Below are 22727 nucleotides of genomic sequence, written 5' to 3' on the forward strand. Positions count from 1 at the left end.
ACACTCACGTGCATGCACGTCGCTATATAAGTGTAATAATCTTGGACGCGACGTTAAACCCAATTTCATCTCACGTCACCTTCAACTGTCAACAGGGCCTCGCATTGGCAACAAAGAACGAAATGTTTGTGTTAGGCTCAACTAAAAAAAACATCAACGCCAGAAAATAACCAATCACGATTATCCCACGAAACAGATTCCATTGGGCGTAAAAGGCAAAACTGAAAGTAATGCTAAAAGTGATGTGAGTGGGACACCGAAACATAGATGATCCGGGATAGAATAGGTCTTCAGCAACCCATGCTTGCTGTAAAAGGCGCCTATGCTTGTCGTAAGAGGTGACTGAGGGGATCGGGTGGTAAGGCTCACTGACTTGGTTGATGTCATCATATCCCAATTGCGTGGATCGATGCTCGTGATGTCACAGAGACTCGATTATTTACAGACCGCCGTCATATAGCTGGAATATTGTTACCATATCACGCTTTAGGTTTATACCAGGAGCCGGAGGCATAAAACAACATAAACCCCTCGTGATACTGCTGCAATTAATTTATATTGCCGACATGTTTCAATTTTGCGATTGTATATGAATTAAAACAAATTGAAAATTGATAGAAAAGAAACCTACGTGCTGTGTCGCGTGACATTCATTGACTCTAAAAGCATGAAGGTTTTTGCTTCGTAACAGGATGCAAGAAATGTATACTCCGTTAAACATTTTACGTGCAGCCTGTTCATGGAGGACATGTACACTCTCCCTCAAGCTATTTAACTGCCGGACGAAGGAAGGTATACACTCATTCTTGATGGTAGCTATAATGAAACAAACAAGAAATGGTTATTTGATGGTGATGTATTTAATACGGGTACCGTATGAGTGAGTGAGTGAGTAGGGTTTTACGCCGCTTTTAACAGTATTCCAGTTATATCACGGCGTGTCAGCCTAATGTGGGAGGAAAGCCCGAAGTGATGCAGGTCTCAGACGTTTACCACTTCGGTGAAACCCACGAGCACGGGTATGGTGCTGACAAACCAGGCGCCTTAGACGACTGGACCACCCGTGCCCCCTATATATTATGAAGTTAACAGGGAAAGTTTGTGGTGTGCAAAGGTCAATAAATAGACCACCACCAATCTCATTAAAATCAGATCTACGTTCTCGCTGCCGCTTAACAAAATCTGATGATATGGTTCAGATTGTATGGCAGTGCTTCCCACGTACTGTGCAACGCCTTAGACGACTGGGCCACCCGTGCTGCCTCGGGTGCCATATGAGATATTACATGTACCATATCTTATCAACCTGGTATTGTTTCCATAACGTTTGTGATATTTTGGATGCTTTCTTTTGCCCGGTTGTTTAGCTGTGCCAGAGGTTGGTCATCACATAAACACGTTCGTTTTGATTGTTATTCATTTATGTTTTTATTGTAGTTTGCTTCTGAGTTTGAATCTGTCTATTTTCAGGATAAAAAGGAAAGAAAAAAACAAACGCCATACTTGGTAATAAGCTACAAACGTTGAATTGCCTAGCCTAGTTATTGATGGAGAGATGGAGACAATTGCCCAACACAGTCTGGCGTGTAGGGTGTCTGTTATATCGCTTGATGAATCGTCAAGCATTGCAAGCAGCGTCCGCATGTTTGCTGAAGACCAGATAGTCGCATTAAGGCGATTATCATCAATAACAGTGTACACACTGCATGACAATAGCCCGGTAGGCGGATATGAGATAATAGCAATGACGAGGCTGAAGTGGGTGGCATTTTAGGATGGCCAGGACATTTTCAAACAAGAAGAATTTATGATGTGATTTGTAACGTAAGAGAATATATCATCAAGATAAATGGTGCACTTTAAGATATATTTTTAGGAAACGTGGCTGTGGTCTATATGTTTCCAATCGTCTGATGAGAGTTGCGTCCCTTGAGTGTACCAGGATCTGCTAATTATGAGTTCCGGGTTTAAACTAATGGTATTAAAGTCATAAACTCGTGGGGTTATAAAGCGGCAGCAGCATCAAACTATTCACTCCCTCATTGCGGACAGTCACCATTCACTGAATATATGGGATAAGGGCTTCCAATAATGAATAGATATTAGGAATCGAACCTTGGTGTCTAAAATGAACACACGCACTGACCGTTGTGCTTACCTTGCACGTAGCGCAGCCTGTGAGTGTGTGTGGTATGTCTGATCTTCTAGTTTTCATCACATCATCGAAATACGATCAGAGACGCTTGGGAATACTCTATACTCGGATCCCTCCTCGCGAGCTATTTATTTAGCTAGGGGTCCCCAGTGGTTACAGGCTTCTTGGTAAAACAAGCGTTAACATATGCTGAGAGAACGTTCACATTCTGATCAAACAGGCCAGTTTACACGCCTTCGACTGTCGCGTACGATGAGAGGCTAGTGCATACCTAGCTGATATTTGATTGCGTTTTAATCGTTTGTTAGGTTTGTTAGGGAAAAATGAATCGCGAGGTGCATGTACGTGGGTGCATTATCTGACGGGACTGAAGATCGCAGGTGCAAACTGTGTTTGTGAATACGTAAGTTGTTTTGAAAGCTATTAGGTATAATCAAGTAGATATATCATTTATTGCCACCAAAAATACCCGGGAACGGGTATACTGGAGGATATTCCTGTAGGCTTTTGCAGATAGTGACGCACGGTATTTCACTACTGTACTTATGTAATCCTTGGTGCAAGCTCGACTGTCACTATGGTCTCGTGTGTAGAGCATCTGTCCTTGGTTCGATCCCCGGTATCTTTGCAAGATCGACTGTCCCTATGGTCTTGTGTGTAGAGCGTCTGTCCTTGGTTCGATCCCCGGTATCTTTGCAAGCTCGACTGTCCCCATGTTCTTGTGTGTAGAGCGTATCTTTGCAAGCTCGACTGTCACTATGGTCTCGTGTGTAGAGCGTCTGTCCTTGGTTCGATCCCCGGTATCTTTGCAAGCTCGACTGTCACTATGGTCTTGTGTGTAGAGCGTCTGTCCTTGGTTCGATCCCCGGTATCTTTGCAAGCTCGACTGTCCCTATGGTCTTGTGTGTAGAGCGTCTGTCCTTGGTTCGATCCCCGGTATCTTTGCAATCTCGACAGTCCCAATGGTCTTGTATGTAGAGTGTCTGTCCTTGGTTCGATCACCCGGTATCTTTGCAAGCTCGACTGTCACTATGGTCTTGTGTGTAGAGCGTCTGTCCTTGGTTCGATCCCCGGTATCTTTAGAAGCTCGACAGTCCCAATGGTCTTATGTGTAGAGCGTCTGTCCTTGGTTCGATCCCCGGTATCTTTGCAAGCTCGACTGTCACTATGGTCTTGTGTGTAGAGCGTCTGTCCTTGGTTCGATCCCCGGTATCTTTGCAAGCTCGACTGTCACTATGGTCTTGTGTGTAGAGCGTCTGTCCTTGGTTCGATCCCCGGTATCTTTGCAAGCTCGACTGTCTCCATGGTCTCGTGTGTAGAGCGTCCGTCCTTGGTTCGATCCCCGGTATCTTTGCAAGATCGACTGTCCCCATGTTCTTGTGTGTAGAGCTGTGTCCTTGGTTCGATCCCCGGTATCTTTGCAAGCTCGACTGTCACCATGGTCTTGTGTGTAGAGCGTCTGTCCTTGGTTCGATCCCCGGTATCTTTGCAAGCTCGACTGTCCCCATGTTCTTGTGTGTAGAGCGTCTGTCCTTGGTTCGATCCCCGGTATCTTTGGAAGCTCGACTGTCACTATGGTCTTGTGTGTAGAGCGTCTGTCCTTGGTTCGATCCCCGGTATCTTTGCAAGCTCGACTGTTCCCATGGTCTAGTTTGTAGAGTGTCTGTCCTTGGTTCGATCCCCGGTATCGTCACACCAAAAGACGGTAAAAGATGGTACCTGTTGTTACTGAGCCTTGCGCTCGGCGTTATGGGGACAAAACAAGGACTGGCCGACTCGGAGTTAGTATACTGTGTCTTAGTGGGATATTCATGTTAAACTTCGGCATGGTATCTCAGTGAGCGAGCACTATAAATCGGCATTAGTCCGGACTAGTACAAGCAGCCACACAAACACACACACGTACATGCACGTCACTATATAAGTGCAATAATCTTTGACGCGACGTTAAACCCCATTTCACCTCACCTCACCTTAGTGGGGTGGTCATGTTAAACTTCGGCATGGTATCTCAGTTGGTTAGCACTATAAAGGCGACATAAGTCTGGACTAGTACAAGCAGACCACTAAGGAGATAAAACAAGGACTGGTCATCTCTGAGTGGGATTTCCATGTTAAAAGTCTAATATGGGATCTCAGATGGCTAGCACAATAAAACAGCCATTTGTCGTAAGAGCCGGCGCAAAAGGGGATCGGATGGTAACGGTGACTGACAGTGTTGAGTGTTTGTCACCTGACGGCCTAGATCGCTGCCGATGTGATCAAATAGTGAGTGCATGTTGTTTTAGGCTGCGCCAGTAATATTCCGGCTCTTGATTTATCCGAGTAAACCAAGGATTGATAGCATGAACAATATTCCACACAATGAGTACCATGGCAATGACAAGCGATCAGCTTGGTCACACAATGGAAGCATTAGATCATTACTTTAGTTCGTTGTCGTAGACAAAACGCCATCACCCGACTACCATGACACAGCAAACTGACACGCCCTGATAAAACCGAAGGACTGTTCAAAGCGACGTTGAACTCAACTCAATCATGCACTATGGAGCTTGTATTGCGACAGGGTCAGAACCTACGTATACAGTAAGAGGCACGGGTGGCCCGGTCGTCTAAGACGTCGCGATTCGCTGTGCAGAGTTCCGTCCCTTAGACACGCCAGAAACCTATGATTGTGTGTTCGAATCCCGGTTTGCCCCGATTATGTTTCTAGGTTTGTCAGCACCATACCCGTGCTCGTGGGTTTCACCCAAGTGGTAAACGTCTGAGACCTGCATCACTTCAGGCTTTACTCCCTCATTAAGCTGACACGCCTTGATATAACTGGAAAAATGGTAAAAGCGGCATTAAAACCAAACACACACTCACTCACTCACAAACAATAAAGACAGAACAGTGTAATAAAATTGACGTTAACTTTAAACGTGGTATCATTCGAACGGACTCAAGACAAGATAGACGTATGGTGGCGAATGGGTCCAGGGTATAGTAATACAATCGATGATGTATCAGAACATTTTTATCTCAAACTTTGAAACCTTTCCTCAGTAAAGCGTGCCTCACGTGCAACAGTGTCATTGTTTATCATAAGTGAAATGAACATGTGTTTGGCAGGTGTCCGACGTACAGTTAAATCAACCACCCTACAGCCCAGACTTAGCCCCCAGCTCCTGTTACGGCAAATGAAATCTGCCCTACGTGGAAGACACTTCCAGGATGACGAGGACATAAAGGCTGCCACAGAGGCATGGTTAGAGGGCCAATCTGCGGATTTCTATAAAAGTGGTATTACAAGCTTGAAGGACAAATGGAATAAGTGTATTGAGGTGTATGGAGATTATATTAAAATATAAAAGTACAAAAGATATTCTGCGACTTGGTCTTATATTGAAGTTGCAAATCGCATGGACAACAGCATTCGACCCTGTTGCTGTTGGTCAAACATTATAGCCCATTTATGAATATTCAAGAGATGCCAAGTCACTTATAATTTCAAGATTTGTTGGCATTGTTTTCAAAGGAAACATTGCATTTAATATTTATTCAGCCTATCATATAATAAGTGGTACATGGCAGTGTAATCTATTGTTAAACATGATTGTAACTGTACTACATTGTTTCTTTTGAGATTCAGTAGAAGTTCATTGCATTGAATTTGGACAATGAGTAATTGTCAGGAATGCGGGTACTATTTAATGTCAGCAGTGGCGAGGAAGTTATTATATTTTGATGCTCGAATTATCTTTAAGCTTCCGGAATAGTATGAATGGATGTCAAGTGTGGTAGAAAAATGTTGAATATTCTGTGATGTTCTGGCGACACCGGAATGGTCTGACACTGTGTAGAAAGTGCAGGAAGCTGGTTAGATTATATAAGTGGAGCGGGCGTCTCATCTCTCATTTCATCTGAAATTACATCAAGACCAGCTTTCCTATGAACATTTTCGTTTCGCCCTCGTGTTCAGCCTTGGTCTTTCTCGGAAGCTTGACTACTGTTGCGGCGAATTGATTATTATTCTTGTCACTGTCATTTCAACTCCTCTAACATTTTATACTGCCATTGAATATTGTACTGCCACTCTATTGTGTACTGCCATTGTAAATGCTGTGCAGTAATTTGTTTTGATTTGAAAACCTAAATAAGTTTGTAATACAATTGTTGATTGTATACCATTTGTTGGTTATTTGTTGGTTTCACACCAAATTCCTTTACCTACAGATTTCTGTGTTAACATATTGTTTCAATTTGGGAATCGACTCGTAGCATAAGTCATAATCAATAATCCTCCATATTGACATTAAGTGAATATCAAATCTAGATTTGTCCCCAAACCTTCCAGCAAGACAAACATAATTTATCAAACTGAAAGAAATTGTTCTGGTTTGTGAAACACTCGCAATTGATACAACTGTACCTGGAGTTATGGAGTTGAAATGAACTGTCTCTAGGGACATATTTGTGGTCGTCACCCGTCTGTGACTTCATTTATAAAACAATAACACAGTGGAATATCAGACAACGATATCGATATTAGTTGTCAACTTGTTTAACTAGAGAAGAAATCATTTAATGATATCGAACTCTACTGCCATTTGTTATACCTTCAGTGCTGAATAGTTTGAGTCTTGTTCCAGTCAAACAATCAAACACTTAAACAGTCAAACAGAAACGGCTCAGCCGGAACAAAGCACGGCGAAAATCGAACATTCATTGTCGGAGCTGCATCGCCTGTCCAATTGATGGCGATGGAGAGATTCAAAAAGGTATTTCTATTCTGTACATGTTTGTGTCATTCATTGTGTGTTCCCATTTCAGATTAAGAAGGGGACACAGGTGGCCCACTCGTCTAAGGCGCCGTGATTCGATGTGTAGAGTTGCGTCCCTTTGGCACGCCAGAAACCTATGTTTGTGGTTTCGAATCCCGGTTCGCCCCAATTATGTTTCTAGGTTTGTCGGCACCATACCCGTGCCCGTGGGTTTCACCGGATTGGTAAACGTATGATACGCCGTGATATAACTGGAATACTGTTAAAAGCGGCGTTAAACTCACTCACTTACTCAGATTAAGAATTATACTTAGGACTTTAACATCATCCGTCAGGATTACGTCAGGTTGATATTTTGCTCGACATGACTCCCTGTCTTCACTCCCTCTCGTCTTACACCATGAGGGTCAACTGCAAAATGAACTCTTCCACATCTTTTTCAATGAAACGCACCAACATCGTTCTATAGGAATCCAATGTAAATAATGCAGTTCTCTCTCTCTCTCTCTCTCTCTCTCTCTCTCTCTCTCTCTCTCTCTCTCTCTCTCTCTCTCTCATTTACATTTACTTACCAAATAAAAAGGTGAATTCATGTATGACTATTACTATTTTATCGTATGTGAAATAAAACTGACAAAACTGCAGGACAACTAAACCAAATCAGAGACCACGGTGCCTGTGCCTACGTCCTCAGTACTCAATGTGTGTCACAAGTTCCACCTAATGGTTACGACCCATGAAGATCCGGGGTAGAATAGTTCTTCAACCCAAGCCTCCCCTAAAAGATGACTACCTCTGTAGTAAGAGGCGTTTGGGATCGGGTGGTCAGGCATGCTGGTTTGGTTTATGCATGTCATCGTATCCCAATTGCATGGATGGATGCTCATGATGTCAATCACTGAGTTGTGTGGTCAAGGCTCGATTATTTACAAACCGCCGTCATACAGCTGGAATATTGCTGAATGCGGCGTTAAACAAACAAACAAACAAACAAACAAACAAACAAACACATACAATAGGGGCCGGAATAACGGTGTTTCGATGAAGCCGAATTAAGTCACAAGGAAGACGCTGTACATTAAGGGTAATTAGCAACAGCTTGAATTGTTTCACTAACCCGATAACCCTCCTGCTGCCATCGTCAGATGAGAACTATTCCAAGTCCAAGTCAATGAGGTCATAAACTTAGAACGCACTAAACCAATCATCCTAATGAGATCACGATTAGTATCATTGATTAGACACAGTAGGATTGGAAGTAACTGTTTATTTATGTCTGGATCGATGACTCATTAATTCTATTGAAATGACAGTTTCAGAATTGACAGTCAGTTGAAGGCCACGTATATTCCTAATATGAAGTTAAAGAACACTCCATTCTTTCATATTGCTTTTATTGATCTGTCATGGCATGACAGACTTACTACAATAATGAAAGAATCGGGTGTTCCTTAACTTCTTTTCATGGCCTCACAGGTGGACAATAGTAATTTGAACAAGTGCGGTGTTCTTTAACTTCTTTTCATGGCTTCACAGGTGGACAATAGTAATATGAAAGAGGCCTCATAGGTTTCTGGCGTACCCAAGGGACGCAACTCTGCACGGAGAATTGCGGCGCCTAAGACGACTGGGCCGGCCGTGCCCACGATGAGAGAAAGACCCAGCAAGGTGCCTGTTGTCAGGAAGACATGTTGAGTAAATCGTCAACTGGACGCAATCCTGACGGATGATGTTAAAGTCTAGGGATAATTCTTAACCAGCAAATGGGAACACACAACGCAGTGACACAAACATGTATAGAATAGAATTACCTTTTTTAATCTCTCCTTCATCATCAATTGGACAGGCGATGCAGCTCCGACACTTTCGTCGTTTTTGTTTGACTGTTTGATTGTTTGACTGTTTGAGCGTTTGATTGTTTGACTGTTTGAACGTTTGACTGTTTGAGCGTTTGATTGATTGACTGCAGTGTATGCTCTTCTTACTATCTATACTCGTCTTGCCCGGACAGTTTTTCATCCTGAATATTCAGCCGACCTGAACTTGAATTGGTTACAAGAACTCGCAGCTAGCTACGTAATACACAGTAAATGTGATTATGTTTCTGTGATTCAATTAGCTGCAGTGTAGCAAATGCCGTGCGACACACTCATAAAATATTTTCTTATCTGATATTACCTGTAAACGAAAAATCCGAAATTATACGGGTCGTAGACTTTTAGCCTGTACAGCTTGTGCGTGGGTGAGAGGGTTGGGTTTTAACGCCGCTTTTAACAGTATTCCAATTATATCACGGCGTGTCAGCTTAATGTGGGAGGAAAGCCTAAAGTGATGCATGTCTCAGACGTTTATAATTACCACTTCGGTGAAACCCACGAGCACGGGTATGCTGCTGACAAACCTTGAAACATAACCAGGATGAGTCCGACAACTGAGGGTCGGACGCCGTGAGACTTTTAAGTCAACGTATCTTCTAATAACGACCTATACATGTTGGTCAGTGCCTGATATGGTTACCTGGACCAGGTTGAGAGAACAAGACTACCAAGCCGTATCATTAATAGGTTGTCTTTAAAAGGTTGTGTCTAGTTTCGGAATCACGTTGTATAGAATTATCGTGGGGTGATTGAAAGGTCACCATGGATCTGTCATGACTGCCTGGTAAATTAGCCATAGGAGACCGGCGTATTAGAGGAGATAATAAATATGTGTGGTTTGATGATTATTGGGATTTTCCTTATTAAGGTGAGGTGAAATTGGGTTTAACGTCGCGTCCAAGATTATTGCACTTATACAGCGTGCACGTGTGTGTGTGGCTGCTTGTACTAGTCCGGACTGATGCCGATTTATAGTGCTAGCCCACTGAGATACCATGCCGCAGTTTAACATAAATACCCCACTCAGACACAGTATACTGACTCCGAACCGACCAGTCCTTGCTTTAACCCCTTAATGCCAAACGCCAGACAGGGTAACAGCAAGTACCATCTTTAAACGTCTTTTGGTAAGACGCAGCCGGGGATCGAACCCCGGACCTTCCGCTCTCCGGGCGGACGCTCTACCACTAGACCACGGAGGCGGTCTCCTTATTAAGGATACGCTTGATCAACAGTTCATACCAATACATCAATACGTGAAAATAAAATGCCTTTGACTTGTCTCAAACATTTAATTTCATTTTGTAATTATTTTACCCAATCGACAATTCTATAAGTAAAGTATATACATGTAACTGTTATTCTTTTGTCTTCGTGTTTATCATTTTTTTTTATCATAAATCATCAACGCCAGAGAATAACCAGTCTCGATTATCCACCGTAACAGATTCTTTTTGGCATCGGTGGCCCTCAACACAAACACATGCAAAGGCAAGTTAGTTGTTCACCTAAACAATTGTTCCTTCAAACAGCTCCCTCAATTTGCTCCTTCGCCGAATAATAGGAAAGCACGTAATTGAATTTCAACACTTTCATCCTAACTTTGATACCGTTATTATCGTCCGTTTTATGTGAAATAAGATAAAGTTACGTTCACTCGAACTCTATTGTCTCGACATGCCGTTTAAGACGCTGAACGGTATGGCAATTATCATCACTTTTGTCTGATACCGATATGTCGAACGTCGGATAACACGAATAAAGTCTATATACCACGGGACCTAAATTAAACGATCTCCTGTTTTTCACCCTTGGATAATTAAATAATGATTAAACACCCCTTGATGTCTGAGCAACGAAATCGACTAAACACATTGAGTGTAGGCCAGACTAAATTAATTATTTGATTTTAAACTCCACGCTTTTCACAAGCAAATAGTCCACCTTACACCATTGTATTGTCCCTCTGTATGAATTTTACATGTATTCTCTTCTAGCTGTAGTACACTGCCGGGCAAAAGAAAGTATACACTCATGTTTGATTATTGACTAAAATAAACAAAACAATAAATGCCTATTCGATGGGGATGTTTTTGATAAGGATATCATAGCAGTGTTTTGGACCTTAAGTTTGTAGTGTTTGGGCGACTGTTTTCAGCCTAGTAACGTTTTGCTTGTTTCGTCACATACATTTTTATGTGTATTCTATACAGTAAACTACGGTTATAACGAACTCAAAGGGACTACTAATTTTAGTTCGTTATAACCGTAGTTCGTTATAAGCATATCTACATCATAACTACAGCAAATAGTCGGGACCAAAAAGTAAGTTCGTTATATCCGTAAGTTCGTTATAAGCGTCTTCATTATAACCGTAGTTTACTGTACTTTGCCCAGTAAGTTAGATAAAATACTCCATGTATCTGTTCCTATCAAACATTCATGCTATATGTGAACCGCATCCGTCGTTAATATACAAAGATGCCTTTGAAACAGTTTGATTGATAAATTCCTCCCTCATCCCATTTGAAAATCCATAAAAATCCATCTATGATGATGCAGTGTGGCCTTTGTTGAGATGTGTCACCAATAGTGCCGTTAAAAGCATCTCTTTTAGAGCCAACGGTAAAGAATAATGCGCGCAACTGAAAGTGACACTCTCATTATGTGGCTCATAACCAACATAAAACCTTTCACAATGTTCATCATCAGCAGCATGCGAGTCATTTAAGCCATAATGTGGGAACGCTTAATGTTTATGTGCGATCAATAGTTTTTGGTTTTGCCCGGTAAAACATTAAGTAATTGTAATAGCTTTAAATCAAGATTGTTCAGATTTTAACGGAAGATCTTCCCTTGCATAGACATAAACTGGGTCCACTGTTGGTACACGACGCAAGCTTTCCGCTTTAATGGAATCTATACTATATTTGGTTATAGCCGCGCATGCGTAACGTCCTTATTGTGGATACCGAGTTATCGTTGGATGCATTTTAACAAGTTCTGAAAAGTGAACGTTCATACGCTAACAGAGTTGTGTCCCTTAGTCGTGCCAGGATCCACTGATATCAGTTTCAAATCCAAGGTTCGTTCTTGTAAGGATCCTGTGTCAACACCGCACCCGTGTGTCGGGGGTTTCACCAAAGTCGTAAACGTCAAAGATCTCTATCACCTCCGACCTTCCTCCCAGATGAAGCTGACACGCCATGATGTAACTAAAATACTGTTCCGCGCGGCGTTAAAACCAACTCGCACTCTTTCCTGCAATGAGCTGCCTCGTATATACGTGGCTGACATGCATGGGGAGATATACATTGTATAGATGTTATATTCTTTATATTTAAATCTCACGACCGCCTCCGTGGTCTAGAGGATAGCGAAAAGAGAAGTGGTTCGTTAAATGATGGTATTTATTGTTACCCTGCCTGGAACTCGGCATTAAGGGGATAAAACAAGGACTGGTCGGTTCGTAGTCAGTATACTGTGTGGGGAATAACAATGTTAAACTGCGTATCTCAGTGGGTTGGCACTAGTCAAGACTTGTACAAGTACACACAAACACACACACACACACACAAACGCCGCACGCGCACACAGACAAACACTCATGCACGCACACACGCGGATGCACACACACGCGCACACGTCGCTATTAAAAAGGCAATAATCTTACACGCGACTATAAACCCCATTTTTATCTCACCTCACCTCATTCTGTTTGAAAAAATACGCAGAACCAAATATTAATTAGATGTTCGGCTTCCCCCCAGACCCCCGTCAGAGCTATATTTCTCTCTGAGTAAACGCGCTCGTAAAATCAATCTAACTGTCTCTGAGACGAGAGCTAATGTGTTCGTGCGCCGCTGAAACACAGAGGTGCAGGTTTCTGTTAATTTCATTTCACAAATAGTTGTTATGGGAACTACGTTCAGCTATTAACACCACGCCTAACACCAGATAGGCGTATGGATTACAGATTGGCGCGTTGGCGATTTCAGACCTCGCGTGGTTCATTGTAGTTATTTTTGCATCATTCTTAATGTCATTGCACTTCTTTATCACCTCGTTATGAGTGAGTGAGTATAGTTTTATGCCCCTTTTAGCCGTATTCCAGCAATATCACGACGGGGGACACTAGCAATTGGCTTCACACATTGTACCCATGTGGTGACTTCCTCGAGACGATCGAACGCTTTAACCACTAGGCTACCCCCACCGCTCCTCACCTCATTGTAGGAAGGTGGGGTAGCCTGGTGTTAACCGTAGACCCAAGTTCGATTCTCCGCGGCTATATATATACTGTGTGGAAAACTCAATCGTGATGCCTTTCGCCGTCAACTGATCAAATAATTGTAAGAATGGGTAAAACATGTCATCTATTCCCGGAAATGCAAAAAAATGATTGTTCTCAGGTTATGCCCAAATCCTCCATTGGACATACCGGATGTTCCGGGGCCCCAGAATATTGCCTGGCGTCTTCTCTTTGAAGAAATAAATTGTATGGCTTGATGCGCTGACTAAACACAAAAACAGAAGAAGTCAAAGTCGGGGGTCGATGACTGTCGGTACGGTGATTCATTGTAATCATCTCACCTCCATTTGATAATTAGTCGTCTCTTTGTAAATATAATTTCAGATTATGTCTCCTTTTACGACAAATATAGGGATGTAGCCATGTGGACCATGTGTGTGTGTGAGTGTGTGTGTGTGTGAGTGTGTGTGTGTGTGAGTGTGTATGTGTGAGTGTGTGTGTGTGTGTGTGTGTGTTTGTTTGTGTGTGTGTGTGTGTGTGTGTGTGTGTGTGTGTGTGTGTGTGTGTGTGTGTGTGTGTGTGTGTGTGTGTGTGTGTGTGTGTGTGTGTGTGTTTGTATGTGTACGTCTTTAAAAATGTGTTAAGATCCAAAACACAAACCGAAACACGTTCCTTGTCCCATAATTTTGACATGTTTAGGTCTAAACATGTCAAGAATTGTGTTTAACTGTGTTTAAACTGTAAACGTTTACGCGTGTTTAAATCCTTGAATGTCTGTTTAAATTCTAAACATGCTTAAACGTCTTTAAATTCTGAACATGTTTAGATGATGGTGATGCTTTGTTTAGGAGGCGTTCCTTGTCCCATATATAATTTTGACATGTTTAGGTCTAAACATGTCAAGAATTGTGTTTAACTGTGTTTAAACTGTAAACGTTTACGCGTGCTTAAATCCTTGAATGTCTGTTTAAATTCTAAACATGTTTAAACGTTTTTAAATTCTGAACATGTTTAGACGATGGGGATGCTTTGTTTAGGAGGCGTTTAGGCTATATGTTTAGACCCTAAAATTGTTTAGATAGAACACACCTAATGTGTATTCCGTATTGGATTTAAACTCATTCCTAAACATGTTCAGATCTAAACATGCCTTGAATGTGTTTCCGTTCTAAGCACATTTTTACAGTGTATGTGCGTGTGTGCGTGTGTGCGTGTGTGCGTGTGTATGTGTAGCTGATACACCTGAAGTTGACTGCAGTTTTATTAAGACAAATTATTTCTTATCTCAAATTTCCAAAGAATCTGTAGATCTGGAAGCCGTGTTGTTAGATTTTCTTAACTCGTGAAAAAACGCTTAGCGCTTACGATAATGTCATAGTTGTAAAATTGGTCATGTTTTCCTCAATATTTATGTAATAGTTAACTGTGGTAATAGTCTTTATTGTGTTATATTAAGTTAAATGTAAGGTGCTGTTTTCAATCAGTCTCACATGTGAAGGTCGCAGCTATCTAGAAAATTACATAACATCCTTGGAGCATGGTCAGTATTATCTATCTGTACGTGTCTCAGCCTCTATCGCAATGAGCGCTTGTCACACGTTTGCTGATACGTCCAACTCATATCAATATTTTCGGACTACTTCATCAATTATTATTCAACTTATGTGGACATCACTTGGTCAAACTTCTTAGGCAAGCCTTAATCCCTATTCTCGGCGCACGAACTCAAATTTTCTTATCAAGCTGATAATTGAACATGCAGTAAATTCGTGACCATTCAAGGTGTCTAGAGTATATATACTGGCTAGCCCCGGGGGTACCTCACTGTCGAGAAATCCCCAATAAAGGAGCTGGCCATAGACACTTTGTTTGGTTTCTTTGAAGGTAAGTCATGTTCACCTTACTATTTCTCTAAAGTTATAAGTTAAATTATTTTATTGTCATAGTTGTAAAATTGGTCATGTTTTCCTCAATATTTATGTAATAGTTAACTGTGGTAATAGTCTTTATTGTGTTATATTAAGTTAAATGTAAGGTGCTGTTTTCAATCAGTCTCACATGTGAAGGTCGCAGCTATCTAGAAAATTACATAACATCCTTGGAGCATGGTCAGTATTATCTATCTGTACGTGTCTCAGCCTCTATCGCAATGAGCGCTTGTCACACGTTTGCTGATACGTCCAACTCATATCAATATTTTCGGACTACTTCATCAATTATTATTCAACTTATGTGGACATCACTTGGTCAAACTTCTTAGGCAAGCCTTAATCCCTATTCTCGGCGCACGAACTCAAATTTTCTTATCAAGCTGATAATTGAACATGCAGTAAATTCGTGACCATTCAAGGTGTCTAGAGTATATATACTGGCTAGCCCCGGGGGTACCTCACTGTCGAGAAATCCCCAATAAAGGAGCTGGCCATAGACACTTTGTTTGGTTTCTTTGAAGGTAAGTCATGTTCACCTTACTATTTCTCTAAAGTTATAAGTTAAATTGTTTTATAATTTGTATCGTATATGGAGCAATATTACCAGCTGTAAAGGTGTTTAATCTTATGTTATTGACCGTGTATAAGTGCAAATATATTAAGTGAGTTGTATCTATTTAACGGACTTATCTGTCAAATATACGTGCGTTAGGTTAAGACAAAACTATCGTTTAAGTATTAACTCCACAGTATAGCATATATTGAATATCAAACATGTTCCGAGTCGGAAATAAGATGTTAACATTCGGGTGTCGTGGTAGCAAGCTGTGTTTTTTATCTGCTTATTGATATTTTAGTGTGATTCAGTTATTTTGTATATGTGAAAATGTCGCGTAAATGCAGACGAACTATTTCACTTTGATCAGACCTTTTATATCACACGAGGTATGTACATATCTTTTAATGTAAGGATTCTATGATGAACCATACATTGCATGTATTACTTGTTCATAAACAGAATCCAGACTGTTTTAAATAATTTTTATATGAGTTATTTGATGGATCTAGCCTGGCAGAAAACGTTAATTTCTGTAGCTAATATATGATGTATTCACATCACAAATATTTATGCTAATAGCACAACTAAGCCAGAGCTAAAATCAGTAATAATATCCATGTAATCATTTAGCTAATCTGTTAGCAATGTACAAATAAGATAGGTAACTCTCTTGTACTTACATAGGGCTGAGCATAATACATTTGTAACACAGCTTCAGCAAACATGTCTACGTTACGAGCAATGCCTAAAATGTACATGTATCCATATATTATACCATTCAGTAATGTGAATGGACATTTGTTAATGGGCCCGTTAACTCAGTGTATGTGGATGCTATCAGATATAGTTTGTTTGCTCCGGTAGTTTAGATGAATTATAGATATGGCCTTCAAGTATAACATATACCAGCATAAAACAATGAATGATATTTGCTCAGAAGTACAGCCAACGCATGTTGTTATTTATATTTAAATCTGCGTACATTCGATACCGATATTGGGTTTAACTAGGTTTATACGTAAATAAGACATACCTTATGGCAGTCCCATTTAGCAAGGCGTAATCATAATTAGGAGTGGCTGAAAATAAGTATCACATAAGATCATGTAAGCTTTGTTCACAGGTATCTTTGTAGACTGACTTTAATATTGTTATTTGTAATTGGTTATTTTATCAATAAGCCCATGATACATTTGTATATCATGACATTTACACTCTTATGTATAATCATTGTTTAATATCACGCACTATTGTGATAACTGCTTCTTTTATGGAAACTGTAAATGTTCTATATGACTTTGTACTTTATATGTAAAAATATTTCTTATTTTAAATGTGAAATGACTGTCGAGAAATCCCCAATAAAGGAGCTGGCCATAGACACTTTGTTTGGTTTCTTTGAAGGTGGTGCCCGATCCCGAGCTAATTCCCCAAGGCTAATTCTAGATATTGTGACGGTTTGCATACGAAAGTGTCAAACCATCATAATAATATGCGATTTATCTTATCACGTGCAGCGTGCAAACATGAAAAGTTGCACAGACTGAGTAACCCTTATCTTGACATATGTCTTTATATACATGTACTTACCTACCTTTTCGTAGTAAACCAAGAACAAACTCATACATACATTAACGATCGGTCGAAGTAATTACTGCAATTCTTGAAATTAACGTGAAAGCGAAAAATGCGAGTTGTCTTTGCTCGCATTAACTAAACGTCGCATTTACGAGTGAACTAATTACCAGCATTCTAATTATCCTTTCTTAGATCTTTCACACGCATATGTACAACGCATCATGACGCGGGGGCACGGGTGGTCCAGTCTCTATGCAGAGTTGCGTCCCTTGGGTACGCCAGAAACCTATGATTGTGGGTTCGAATCCCGGTTCACCCCGATTATTATCTTCCTAGGTTTTTTAGCACCCTACCCGTGCTCGTGGGTTTCACCGAAGTGGTAAACGTCTGAGACATGCATCACTTCGGGCTTTCCTCCCACATTAAGCTGACACGCCGTTATATAACTGGAATACTGTTAGAAGCGGCGTTAAACTCAACTCACTCGCATCATGACGCATAGCTAGTGTTATGCTTGTTTGTTGTTTAAAGCCGCACTCAGCAGTATGACGGAGGTCTGTAAATAATCGAGTCTGGACCAGACACTCCAGTGGTTGACATCATGAGCATCGATACACACAATGTGGATACGATGACATGCATCCCGGTTGCGTAGATCGATGCTCATGTTGTCAATCACTGATGTGTCTGTTCCAGACGCGATTATTTACAGACCACCGCCATATAGCTTGAATACTGTGCCCCGTTAAACAACGAGAAAACCCCAAGAAAAATCACCCTCTCACTACGTTAGAGCACAGGATTAACAAAAGGCGGAGGGATAAGGACCTAGCCTATTGCCTGTGTACATCCACGGCCTCGACGTTATAAAGTTATATGTGTAACTGATATACGACAATCAGTGTATTCGGGGACTAAAAAACTGCCGGGCAAAATAAAGTATACACTTTAACAAAACGTTATTAAAAACGACCCCAGGCTGAAAACAGTCGTCGATACACTCCAAACTTAAGGTCCAAAACATAACTATGATACCCGTGTCAAATACATCACCATCGAATAACCATTTCTTGTAAGTGTCATTTTTGTGTCATGGCCATGGGTGCATACTTTCTTTTGCCCGGTAGTTTAGATTGAGAAGTATTGATATAAAAAAAGTCAACGTCTGAGAATACATCAGTCTCGAATATCTGCCGAAACACGTCAACGTCCACAAAAACGTCTTGAATATCTGCCGAAACACGTCAACGTCAACAAAAACGTCTTGAATATCTGCCGAAACAGATCCCAGTAGGCATAAGGGCAAGAAAGGGGTGGAAATAATATAAATAGAATATTGAAACTCAGTGTTGAATGTTGATGAAACACATGGAATTCTAGATGGAATGAGCGTTTAAGGATTTATGGTACTGCAGTCATCTATATCAAGGTGGAGTCACAGCGAATAGGTGTCACTGTGTCAGAGTGACGTGGGGCATCATCCGAGACGCAGATTAATTATCTACACAACTCTCCTTAATTTCCCCGAGGCTAATAAATGCAATCAAATGCGTACGTCATCGGATATATAGATATCAATGTTTCGACCATTAGGCTTTCCCAACATCATCGCATCAAATGACCATTCCTTGAGCTAGACTTAAGCATATGGTGGATCTAGAAGCTTTCTATTTCATATTAAGAATCATATGTAACCGAAATAATGATACAAGCCACTTGTCACCCTAAAATATGTAAATATGCCAATATGTATATGTAAGTATAAAGATGATAATAAATGAAACTACAAACATCATTTTGATCACGTGTAGTGGTATAGTTTGGGATTTAATCCCACATTAAGGTGACACGTAATCAGCTGTTCAAAACAGCATTAGGTGAGGTGAGGTGAAATGGGGTTTAACGTCGCGTTCAAGATTGTTGCACTTATATAGCGACGTGCATGTACGTGTGTGTGTTTGTGTGGCTTCTTGTACTAGTCCGGACTGATGCCGATTTATAGTGCTCGCTCACTGAGATACCATGCCGCAGTTTAACATGAATACTCCACTCAGACACAGTATACTGACTCCGAACCGACCAGTCCTTGTTTTAGCCCCTTAATGCCGAGCGCCGGACAGGGTAACAACAAGTACCATTTTTTAACGTCTTTTGGTATGGCGCGGCCGGGGATCGAACCCCGGACCTTCCGCTCTCCGGGCGGACGCTCTACCACTAGACCACGGAGGCGGTCCAAAACAGCATTAACTGAACTCACTCACACTTTAAGGACTTTAACGTGTTTGCTTGCCCCTACAGAATGATATTGATGCGAGTTCTTGAAAAAGAAGCAGAAAATGTAAATTGAGTGCTCTAGCAGTTGAACCTCATTATTTATAAATATATAGATAGTACTTTGCTTAATTTCTAGATAATGACATTGGTGCATGTTCTTGTGGGAAATCTAAATTGAGTGCATTTTGCAGTTGAACCTTATGATACATAGATGTTCAGTTGTGGAAACTGCCCCGTAGCGGTCAGCGTAGTCCTGTACCATGACTGTTGATTATGTTTATTTCATGAAAATAAAATCTAGAAACTCATACAAAAGCAAGTCTAGCCAGCTCTAGCTAGCTCTATTACACGGTCTATGATATCAGCATAGGGAAATTTTATATTTATTTTTAGAGTCAAGAAGGATATTGTGTAATATAACATTTCATAGACTAAATGTTAGTCGATGGTCTGCGATACTGTGCCGTGTTTTCGTAAATAATGGCACCAATAGATTAATTACAAGGTGAGACCTAAACTATTTCACAATTTCCAGTGCAACCCTTTCAACTGCAAGTTAATTATGAGCTCAGTATCCGGAATAACATACAGCGAACCCAGCCAATGATAGAGTATCAGACACCCCGACACTGAGAAGGTACGATATCAGCATCAACCAGGCGTGTGTGACCTCATCTTGTACTCCAGACCGGTGAAGTGATAAGGTTTTACCGGATCAAAGTGCACGACCCTCAATGAACGCTGGAACAGTTCTCGCGTTATCAGCCAATGAATACACGGGAGATACAGGTGCAAACTGTACCAGCCCGTTTAGGAAGTGTGGTATGTTAAACCAGTTAAAAGATAAAAGATACTTTTAACAGTATTCGGCCAGTTATACCATGACATGTGAGAGGAAAGCCCGAAGTGATGCAGGTCTCAGACGTTGAACACTTTGTTGAAACACATAAGGGGCGGGCATGGTACAAACCTAGAAGCATAATCCGGGCGAACCGGGATTCGAACCAACAATCATAGATATCTGGCGTCCCCAAGTGGCGCAGCTCTGCACAGCGAATATGTATGCCCCCTCAATACATGAAACATCTTGAAACAAGAACAACAGTTTTGGAGTTTATGGCAAAATCAACTTGGTAAAACACTTCTTACGTTTGCGATCAGAACAAATCATTCTCAATAAACTATTACTCAAAGAACAAACATTAATTAAAACACATCTTATTTAATTTCTGAATATTAAATATAATCTAATCACTTTGTAGGCTGTCGTGTGTGGTCTTTCATTTCTCATATTCTTTGAACATTTTCTAAAGAAAGCTGTCCAACGTTTATGCACGGATTGCACGTGCATGGGTGATGAGGTGATAAAACCTGGAATACAGTCTGTTGACATCTGCTTGAGCTTCTTGTAATCATGTCATTATGTGTTATAAATTACAGCCCTTCTGTCACGTAATGTGCTATCAGTTTACCGATTTAAATGAAAATTATCAATTTAACAACTGTGTGGTTAATAAATGCGAGACCCTTATATTTCATATCATATGCTGAACAGGTACACACAAGAGGGATATGGTTTGAAGAGAAACCATACAGACACACACACACAGAGACACATACAGACACACACCCACCCACCCATATATATATATATATATATATATATATATATATATATATATGTATATATATATATATATATATACGAGGGGCGTTCAATACATTTTTCAACTTCAATATAAGACCAAGTCGCAGAAAATCTTTTGCACTTTTATTTTTCAATTTAATCTCCATTCACCTCAATAACCTTTTATAGAAATCCGCAGATTGACCCTCTGACCACGCCTCTGGGCTGTATAGTTAAATCACCCACCCTACAGCCAAGACTTGGCCCACAGTGACTATTTCCTGTTCCTGCATATGAAATCTGCCCAACGTGGAAGATGACGAGGACATAAAGGCTTCCACAGAGGCGTGGTTAGAGAGCCAATCTGCGGATTTCTATAAAAGTGGTATTAAAAGCTTGAAGGACAAATGGAATAAGTGTATTGAGGTGAATTGAGAATATATTGACAAATAAAAGTGCAAAAGATCCATCAGTCCGTTATAAGTGTGTTCGTTATAAACGTAGTTTACTGTATATATACATAAAATCAATGTTATTATTATTATATATATAGTTTATGAATTATACATTCTGGACAATTTCACTGTTGAGTCTTCAGTTACATATCGTTAAGTGAGTGAGTGAGTGAGTGAATGAGTGAGTATGGTTTTACCCCGCTTTTAGCAATATTCCAGCAATATCACGGCGGGGGACACCAGAAATGGGCTTCACACATTGTACCCATGTCGGGAATCGAACCCGGGTCTTCGGCGTGACGAGCGAACGCTTTAACCACTAGGCTACCCGACCGCCCCACATATCGTTAAGAGGCTGGTGTGTAGGCTTGTGGTTAAAGCGTTCGCCCGTCACGGCGTAGGCTCGGGTTCGATTTTCTACATTTGTACAATGTATGAAACCCATTTCTTGTGTCCCCCGTCGTGATGTTGCTTGAATATTGCTAAAAGCGGCGTAAAACCACGTTCTCTCACTCCCTCACATATCCTTAGACTATTACACATGCGGTAATCTATGCGTCTAACAGCGGTTAATTGTGCCATTGTCCATCACATCAATTACGTAGAATTATGACTTTTATAACCTTAATCAACTATCCCCTGGGTCGTGTAGGTATCTCATCCATATGTCCAGGGCAACGCCCGTGTCTCTTCGCCTGTCTATTGTTGTTCATTACTATTTATATGTTTGCATCTATACTGTTAGTCAGTCTGGTATTCCAATTGTACCTGTATGTACAGCCGCGAATAGGATGTTGTTGAGTTGGAATCTCCGCTCGACATATTTCTATAAGCAATTGTATTTGTATGTTTAACAACCGACTCACCTTATTCTTCGTCTTCAATCTGACCTGATTCCCCCGCCGACATTCACGTTGACAAAACACCCAAAGCTAAGACGTCAAACGTGCCGACAAATATGCTTACAAGAACTTATACATACTTTGCCTGTTTAGATTATCAACTAAATTTTTGCCAAATACAAATGCGGCCTTTATGAAATACAATGTACACAAGAATATTCCAATATTCAAATATTTAATAGTGCCATAGTATTGTTCGTTTCATTGTTATGTTTTAAATTGTTATCAAAGTAATAAGTTTACTCACCAACAGCAACCATGTACTCCTCGAACTTATCACTGTAGAATATTTCCCATTTTCCAGCACAATTCGCCATTGTAAAGAAGATCCAGCGTGCACTGTTCAAT

General features: G+C 40.8%; 1 protein-coding gene across 1 annotated transcript in view; it reads right to left on the reverse strand.

The window, feature by feature from the left end:
- LOC139455826 (fatty acid-binding protein, heart-like) overlaps positions 1-22727 on the reverse strand; it is a 60099-nt gene extending 37372 nt beyond the window's left edge. Inside the window, exon 1 of the mRNA XM_071237377.1 lies at positions 22627-22727. Within this exon, the coding sequence (XP_071093478.1) occupies positions 22627-22696 (70 nt within the window). The 5' untranslated portion in view covers positions 22697-22727. The remainder of the gene's footprint in view (positions 1-22626) is intronic.

Source organism: Haliotis cracherodii, unplaced genomic scaffold, assembly GCF_022045235.1.
Source record: "Haliotis cracherodii isolate W230 unplaced genomic scaffold, xgHalCrac1.p SCAF_11, whole genome shotgun sequence".
Lineage (NCBI taxonomy): Eukaryota > Metazoa > Mollusca > Gastropoda > Lepetellida > Haliotidae > Haliotis > Haliotis cracherodii.